At 31.0% G+C, this 9,977-nt stretch overlaps 1 protein-coding gene across 1 annotated transcript in view; it reads left to right on the top strand.

The window, feature by feature from the left end:
• The first annotated feature begins 8,570 nt into the window (after positions 1 to 8,570).
• The window catches only part of LOC106468332, a 111,077-nt gene continuing 109,670 nt past the window's right edge, over positions 8,571 to 9,977 (top strand). Inside the window, exon 1 of the mRNA XM_022397316.1 lies at positions 8,571 to 8,747. Within this exon, the coding sequence (XP_022253024.1) occupies positions 8,711 to 8,747 (37 nt within the window). The 5' untranslated portion in view covers positions 8,571 to 8,710. The remainder of the gene's footprint in view (positions 8,748 to 9,977) is intronic.

Below are 9,977 nucleotides of genomic sequence, written 5' to 3'. Positions count from 1 at the left end.
ACAAAAATCTTATATACAGTTAAAAGAAATACAATGCTAAAATCATTACACAATAAATAATTTATTAAAACAGGAGTCCTCCAGTGACACAGTGGTATGTCTGCGGACTTACAGCGCTAGAAACCGGGTTTTAATACCTGTGGTGGACAGGGCACAGTTAATCCATTGTGTAGCTTTGTCCTTAACTACAAACACACAAACGAACAATTAAAACAGGAACCAGCCCTAAATTGACTCTACATATTTCGGTGTTCTTACGCCACGATCTTCAGAACATCGAACATTTTAGGGCTGGTTCCTGTTTTAATAAGTTATTTATTGTGTAATTATTTTAGCGTTTTACTTATTTTAAAATTATTTTGTAACTGTATATATGTATATATTGCACAAGCGCTGTTTTAAATTATATTTATAAAGAACTTGTTAAAACTTCCACGTAAATAGTCACTATATCTAAATAAAGAACGTGTTAAAACTTCCACGTAAATAGTCACTATATCTAAATAAAGAACTTGTTAAAACTTCCAATTAAAAAGTCACTATATCTAAATAAAGAACGTGTTAAACTTCCACTTAAATAGTCACTATATTTAAATAAAGAACTTGTTAAAACTTCCACTTAAATAGTCACTATATCTAAATAAAGAACGTGTTAAAACTTCCACGTAAATAGTCACTATATCTAAATAAAGAACGTGTTAAAACATCCACTTAAAAAGTCACTATATCTAAATAAAGAACGTATTTAAACTTCCACTTAAAAAGTCACTATATCTAAATGAAGAACGTGTGTATAGCTCCACTTAAAAAGTCACTATATCTAAATAAAGAACTTGTTAAACTTCCAATTTAAAAGTCACTATATCTAAATAAAGAACGTGATAAAACTTCCATTTAAAAAGTCACTATATCTAAATAAAGAACGTGCTAAAACTTCCACTTAAAAAGTCAGTATATCTAAATAAAGAACGTGTGTAAAGTTCCATTTAAAAAGTCACTATATCTAAATAAAGAACGTGTTAAAACTTCCATTTAAAAAGTCACTATATCTAAATAAAGAACGTGTTAAAACTTCCACTTAAAAAGTCACTATATCTAAGTAAAGAATGTGTGTAAAGTTCCACTTAAAAAGTCACTATATCTAAATAAAGAACTTGTTAAAACTTCCAATTAAAAAAATTCACTATATCTAAATAAAGAACTTGGTAAAACTTCCACTTAAAAAGTCACTATATCTAAATAAAAAAAGAACTTTTTTGAACTTCTACTTAGCGAAATTACAGGTAAATAAAAAAGGTACATGTAATAAGGTACTCGTTGAAATTGCTACTTAATGAGTAATTACAGGTTAATAAAATAAGTTGTTCTACTTAAAGAGTCACTGCATATAAATAAAGAACTTGGTGTTGAAACATAAAATACCAAATCAAAAGCTTTTTTTAAACCTATGATTGGGAAATGTATTTTAGTAGGAAATAAACAAAATAGCATATTAAGACTGAGAAAAAGCAAAGTAAGATATTTTGTATTCAAAATAAATAATCTAAATTTATGTAATGCATGGAATTCATGACAAAAACATTTGTATTTTTTGCATAGCTATTAAGGATATCTGTCACCGTCCATATTTTGATATATTAACTAAGGAGAAGGCAGCCAGTCAGAAGCACCCTACCGCTCAACATCTGCGATAAGGGACTGATTATAACGCCCCATACCTTAAAGTACAAGGAATATTTTCTAGTAGCGCACAGAATCGAGCCCAAACTCTTAAAATCAGTTTAGCAAAGCTGCGTTTTACATGATACATGCCCGCTCTGTAATCCAAAACTTTATAGCAGGGCCAACTCGCGCTCCGACATCAATCACAGACATGATAGCAAATTCACACTATTTCTGTTATACGTATAGTCAATAAAAAGTCAGTTTATGTAAATTATAAGTGATTTAATGTTTCTGATGTTCAATAATCTAGATTGTCTTGAATATAAAACTATCTCGTTACAATTGTTTTGAGATACTTTAATTCATGTCTGCAAATTAGAAATATTAGCTTTTAATTATAAAACAAAAATTACATTATAACTTCGTCAAAACTGCAGTTCTCAGAAGTACCATCATTTGTTTGAAAAAATTGAGTTAATATTTGGTAATGTTTTAGTGATGGATTAAATCTGACTTGTAAACATTCACGCCTCATTACGTACATCAAATAGATTTTTAATATTATCTAAGTAATACTATATACCTAAATATAATTTTTGTTCGGGTAATTTCTTAATGTATTTTCGCATTTCTCAAATAAAAATTATAACTTACTTGCAGCAGTGCATTATGACTTTAGATAAAACTTCATTATTGCACTAAAGTACAAGTGGCAAAAATGAAAACGATAAAGTCACATTTCAGAGCAAGATCTCGAATATCTAGCAAATTGTTAGAAATCTTGAATGCTTAATCATTTTGCTGAAACTCTTTTAGTGGTCTTACGATACATTTAAAAAATACAGAGAGTTTATTTAGTACAAAGTGAGCAATTTTTACAAAGTGTGGTTAACCAATAACAACTCTCTGCCGGGTTTTCCTCTGCAGGGATTACTGGAATAAACGTAACATAGCAGCATAACACTATCGTATTACCAAAATCTCATAGCACAAAGATCTCGGAAAACACGTGGCATAACCTTGTCATATATGAATGAAACGAAAAACCTGGTTTCCTAGTTTGATTGTCCTTCGGGCATTGGAGCAAACGTATCTCATTTCTCATCAATAGATGATAAATATTGTTTGTACAGGTCCAACAGTTCCATCTGCGTCTGATGATCAAATGATAAAAAAAAATAGTTGGATGTAAACTTTATATCTTTTTTTTTCCTTTCTGTTATTTTAGTGATAAACAAGATTAATAATTGAAATTCTTTCTTACATTTGTAGTGTTAAAGAAAAACAGTACAGCCGTTCATTTGATCTAATGTTTCTGGCACTACCCCTTCGTTCAAGCGGTCTTTGTAAATTCAATTTCTCAACCGAATAATATAGATTTAGACTATGGAGTAATGACATCCTAGTAATATTATTATATAAAATTTTAAGCATATTTTTGGATAAAATTATTATGTTATATAGTAATATTCTTATGATATTTTGTCTAATATTTCGCACTCGAATTTTGATAAATAATAGATGATAACCTACGAATGTGATTAGATATTTTCTAGTAATATTGCTGTCGTTATATTAAAATATAAAAACATTTTTATTAAGTGTTAACAAAATTACTTTTACTCCAGGAATAATAACGACTGTATAATTACAGTTAACTAAAATATGATTATTTGAATTTTTTTTTTGTACAGCGAACACAGAAAATAAATTAACTGTCGCAGTAAGCAATCCCATTATGAAGCAAAGTGCCGATTTAAAGTAATCATTTCATTGCAGCTCTTGTGTGAATGGAACAGGTTTCTCAACTTTACTTCTGCAATATTTCTATATTCTTCATAGTGGATAGATAGCCCAGCGTATAGCTTAGCACTGAAAAATAACAACACAAACACATAAACATACAAACGAAATAAAGATAACAATGATTAAAAAGTCTTACACATTGACTTTATTACATTATCAAAATTAAGGGTGAAGTAACATGCTATTTGAAAATACAATCTTGAGATTCTTTATAAAATTGAGCAGCATTATAACCATAAATTCCAAAAACTGCTGAAAGAATGTTTAATTACCGTATGACGATTAAGTGATGGATGTATTATATCTTGGTTTCGAATATCAAACTTCCGACTTACGTACCATTCATTTTGAATCAGGGCAAAGCAGTGATTGAGTCTTGTTGCTGGTCTTGCAAATATTTCTAAAAATAGGTTATTTATCTGTTTGTAGTAATTAAACACAAAGCTACACCTTGGGGTATCTGTGCTGTTCGTGGATTCTCTCCAGTTATAAAACGCCACACTTTGCTTACAACAGCTGGAATACGACTTGTTGTATGTTTCTTTCTAGATGGTTTTGATGTTCCAAGTTCACCAACAATCCTTTATTTTCCAATTCCTTTAAAAACAACGGATATCCCAGTCTTCGAAATTATAAACCTCCGATCTGAACATATATTTATGACCTGAATGTGTATATATAACTTGCGTAAATGGGTTATCACTTTCCCTTTCCAAAAGCTATTCGTTTTCTGTGACATCACACTACCTAAAAATGCCAATGTCAAAATGTAGTTCTGATACATATCGTCCCACTGCAATTTTATATCGGTTATGGTTGTCACGTGACTTACAGATTTTTATATTCAAAATCGTTTTAATATAACGAACTCGACTCTTTGTATTAGGGGCATGCCTAAAGTTGCAACTAAAGATATATTAACTTAAGACTTAGTAGCCCATTTTCATGGATCGTCTTTCAGCCAATCAGAGAAACTTGTGCCAGAGATTCCAAGTCATGACAATAAGATTCATTTTTATTTCTAGAATTACCAATGAGTTTCATAACCTCATCACTTTTTTACACACGATTTTTAAGCATTAACGCATTAAATTGTTTGTCATCCATTACTTTTTTCGTTCCTAATAAGATATGAATTATAAAAATACTATGACGTGCTTTTACGAGTTGAAACAAAGAAACTCACAAAAACGAAGAATAAAACCCGTACTAAAGAAAGAATATCTAATAGGTGTTTATAGCAGTCTATGAAATGAACCGATGCTAAGTTATTGCAAAATATAATAAATTAAAGCTGTGATGACGACAAACTTAGCTGAATATGCAGAAACGTCTAAAGGCGTGTTCATAAGGTGATAAGCATATGTTTTTGAACGAACTACGCATGCGTAGTTTAGACCTAAATAAGTCGAGAAAGCCTATAAAAATATTATCTAGTGTATTGTTCACTTTTTAGGAACTTACATGCGGACTAAATGTTGTTTGTGTGAAATATTTTCCAAATGCAAAACCTAAAGTTGAAATCTGAGCTAGTCGAAGTCAGTTGTCACTTGATAACAACGACATTGTGCCATCGTGTACCATATTCGTTGCATTGAAAATTTGACTAAGCCGAAGAAAAGGTAAGGTGATCCTAAGCTGAAAAGCCAACATGCAATCCAGATTCCTTGGACAAAGACCTTTCTAATGATATAGGATTTGTAGCATTTCATCGAGAAATTTGCGAGAAATCTTCCATACAGACAAACACAAGCGTGTTACATATAAAGATACAAACAAAAATATCATCAATATTGTAAGCAATACCATTACTAGGGTTACCTGTGTATTCTACATAGAAAATTAGTAGTTTAACCAAATTATTTATGTCAATTGTTCACACTAAGTGGTTTAACAGGTAAGATCATAAAATTATTCAACATGACGCAATATGTAGACACTACTGGTAGTGAACAGCATAAAAACAAGTCTGTAATATGAGATTATATACATAATATCAATGTACTATGTATGTTCAATATACATTTAAATAGAATACATTAGAATAGTAACAAAAATAACATTAAATAGAAAATTTATTTCCATTACTGAATGTATCCACTTATGATTGAATATTTGTAGTCCTCAAGTGGGTAATTTTACGAACTTGCAACGCTAAAATCCAGGGTTCGTTTTCTCGAGATGGACTCAGCAGATAGCTAAAGGTGGTTTTGTTCTAAAGCAAACAAATCAACAAAACATGTTTGTATATTTCAAACGTAAAATACCATAAACGAATATTACTAAACATATGTCATGTGTTTTTTGGAATAAAAGTTCTAAAAGTGAACAAAGTTATCGTCTCGCTATTTTAACGCTTTCGAACCATCCAACCTTAACTAACATTACATTATTATTTAAAAAGAAAAAGCTTAAGGATTAATGACGCTAAAATTCATGGTTCGATCCTTGCAGTGGACACAGTTCAAATAGCCCGTTGTGCAGTTTTACTTTAAAAACAAACAGAAAAACCTTTCTAAGTGAATGACATAGAATTTTTACATTTTTATAAAGTTGAACATATGTATATTTTATGCTAGAGGTGAATCTCTAATTGAATGGCGGAATTCTAACACTTTAAACGAAAAAAACTCCTATTTTGTCGATATCTGATACTATACGTATTTCCCAGTGGGCATCAGTCGTGAAACAAGCAATTCTGGTGGGTATTAATTTCATCTGGTTTTGTATGTAGAAGAACTTCGGATGTTGAAAAGCACACGCTACGTTAGCCTTCAGAGGTTAGCATGATTCAAGCATAAGCTGGAAACACATCATCACGTTAAGTCGTTACAACACGTGTTTGTACTTTCTTTATCGTAGTATTTTTGTAAGGAAAATGTCAAATTATAGAAAACTTCATAACCAATTAGATCGTTAGTTTTGTCACACCAGAATCACATGCATGTTAAAGTTGACTAACTTATGCACTATTATTTCTCCAAAGGTTCGCAAAAAGTCTGCAATACATTTTACCTGAAACATGTTACCATAAGATCTATAAATTACCCTAAAGAAAAATAGAAAAATTATTATAGACGAGGTGATTTCGAGAAATTTTGTCATGGTGATGGTTTAAACCCATCTATAAAACACGTTTTATTTGATTTTCTAGCATCTTTCCTGTCCGCTACTGCTTAATGGGGATAATCACTATAATTATATATATATAATTTATATACCGGCAAGGAGTATGTATTTAAAATGCACGTTATGACTGACCTAGTCATCTGTGGTACATGCTTCGTTCGCTGAATTTATATTATACTGCCTCAGGTACATTTTCTCGAGTTGAACTGATGAGCTTGGAAACTATCTCTAATGTAAAAATTGTAATGGTGATACTTATAAGTGTCTATGCAACCTGAGGTAAAGAGTGATCAAGCGGAAAGTTTGAAGGGGATTACTTAGTTCGGAGGTAAAGATTGTCCTCAGGGCCAATCAGATTCTTCAATTTTGAACCGTGCTGTTCAGTGAGAGGCGGAACCATTTTCAAACTTTCGTTTTAGTGTCTACTGCCAGGCGCAAAAATGGATTGATATCGAGGGAGAAACCAAGCACAACGAAATAAATTAATAAATAAATTTTCAAAAATTTCCTAGAGCGTTTCAAAGCATTTTAAGTGGTTAGCGTATCCTCATTTTTCTTTTCAGCTTTTTTATTATCTGCACCCATCAATATATACAAAATTATAGCTTATGTGCAATATGATAAAGTGTAATGCTAATATTAACAAGTAATATTTTAAAGCTCTTCGTCGCCTTTTGGCCCTTGCAGTTGTAACATAATGTCACTCTAATTTCAAAAGATTTTACATAATTTATTAATATGTATACTAAGTGTCGAAATATGCCTGTGATATCACTTAAGACGCTTAAGTCTTATTATTCATATAATCACTATAATAACAAACAAATAAATAATTCTTATAACCGTGATATATGTTACTTATTTTATCAAGCAGCTACATAGTTGAGACGTATCATTGAAACCCCAATAGATTCAAGTGATAAAGGTTGAAACTACAACAAATGACTCACAATAAGAATCAGGAGAAGTTTTAGGATTTCTTCGAATATTTGTTTTCCATCACTGAAATAGTTACGTTATTATTACTTAACAATGACATACCTCCTTTAAAAAAATCATTAAAAAACTAAAGTTTTCAATGGACAATATGTAAGAGAAAATGTTTTTTTTATTGACTAGTGTGTGTGATCATTAAATTCAGGTTCACTTAAAGGCCTATTTAAAGTTCTGTGTCTTTCTCAAATCTTAACTTACATTAGTTCTTTATTTAGGTCTTAAAACCTGATATTGTATTCTAGAAGTTCTGATACAGGTTGTTGTTTACTTCAAGTTACGTTTTTCGTCCGATCCTGCTCTATCCGACGGCCATGCATGACGAAAATAGCCCTACAACGCATTTTCTATTGCAGAAGGCCACGTCATGAGATCGTCATGCCATGTACTTCTGATACATATCGTTCCACCGCCATTTACATAAGTGGTGTTTGTCACGCGACCGCTGATTTGCATATTAAAATAGTTTTCATATAACCTACTCAACTCTTGAAAACTGAGCAATTAATGGCTAGTTGACGAGATTTTTCAATGTACAAAACACAATAATTGTTAATCAGTTGTTGTAGTATGCTGTGACGTATATCATGATTTAAGGTATCAGGAACTTAAGAAGACACTATCCTTTATTGGGACTTAATAAAAATACCGACATATAATCATAACTTTAAATAACATAAATCGGGATTTAAAGAAGGCATTCTATATAAACTGTAATGACTTGGCGAGGCTCCAAAAATCATTAGGATATAACGTATCGAACCTACGTAGAACACTACCCTAGACATGTAACAAACAATTTTATGTTAACTTGTTAAAAGACATACATTCACTAAATAATGTTTGAAATTGAAATTAATACTTTTTTCTTGACAAATGTGTGAAAGTGCTTTTATTGTGTTATTTTAGTATAACAATATACTACAGAAATCTCATAATTTTGGAAATTCATAAGTTGATGTTATTTCTTTCGAAAGATGGCACCAGTTGTGCAAGTGTAGAAAGCCGAGTCTCTTGTAAGTTGCCAACCCAGGTGTCTGATGTTGTTTAGTTGATATCCAGCTACCCCTGTAGCCAGACGTTTGTCTTTGTCAATGAGTGGATTATAGTGTAGAAGATGATTATTCTACTGATAACAGCAATGTTTGCCCAAGGTGAGCACCATTTACCTCTGATTTGTCTATTGTTTATGACCAAAGGTAGCTTCTAACTGGAAATAATATTTATTGTAAAGTTCCTACATATCGTTTGCTCCTACCAAAATTCTCAAAGGGCTAAAAACGCTATTGCTCCTTATTACTGGATAATCTTGTTGATTTGTTTATTAAAAGAAAGCCGTTTTCCAACAAAAATAAGTAAATGTTAGAAATAACTTAACTTTTATGTCTAAATTAACAAGTAAAGTATATATCTGGTAGATATCGGTTCTTCTGAAGACAAAATATGACGTAAAAATGGCATACTCTAAATCCAATATATTTGTTTCATTATCATTATATGTGCTATTCGTAGAACAGTAGAAAAACACTTGTTCGTCGTTTTCAAATTGAAATAATGAAATATTTATAGTTTTTGAATAATCCTGCTTTATAGGTTTAGCGTTTTTTAAGTCGTAATCATTACATTTTGAATGTATTCTATATTCAACAGAAATTAAAACAAGATCTTTACAACGACGTATTAATTATTTGTTGTTGTTCTCTAGTGTTTAATTGTTTTTAATTTTCTATTCCATATTAAGGATTTTAAAGATGAGAAAACTGAAGTTAAACAAAACTTTACATAATTGTTTACAGTTTACTAGGTTATTCACTACTTGGGACTAAATTTAATAATACGGAACTGAATGAAGGTATTCCAATGTGATGCTAATATTTTATAGAGAGTTAAAAAATTAATGTCTTCTCACAGCTTTCACAGGCCTGCTTTTTTTACACTAACTTTGATTGGCTGAGATAGATGTTACATTGTATCAACATGATCATTAGTTTCTTTGACTAACATTACTTAAATTATTGCCACTGTAAAGTGTAAAACGGCATCAACTGTGTAAAGATCGCAAAACGAAGATACATTCACAAGTTGTACATACTGAGGGAATTTTTGTTCTTTCGTTGAACAATAGCTTTTGTGTCGAAAAAAAGATGAAAATGGGCGCGAAATGCTTTACGCAGATAGTAGAACTTTATTGAAAAAGAAGAAATAAGAAGGCTAAAGTGATGACATCTTCTGTCTTGTAGGTTTGGTGTGACGTTCGTTCTTTAGCTGTAGAACTATACACAGCGTATTCATTCCAGTAATGCTGTAATCAGGCTAACAATAAATTGTTTGTTAAACGCACGTGTTTGCTTTCGCACAATGTTATGGGTAAGTACAAACTGGTA

Source organism: Limulus polyphemus, unplaced genomic scaffold (assembly GCF_000517525.1).
Source record: "Limulus polyphemus unplaced genomic scaffold, Limulus_polyphemus-2.1.2 Scaffold87, whole genome shotgun sequence".
NCBI classification, from domain to species: domain Eukaryota; kingdom Metazoa; phylum Arthropoda; class Merostomata; order Xiphosura; family Limulidae; genus Limulus; species Limulus polyphemus.
The sequence above is the reverse complement of the archived record's forward strand: the minus strand, read 5'-3'. Positions and strand labels throughout refer to the sequence as shown.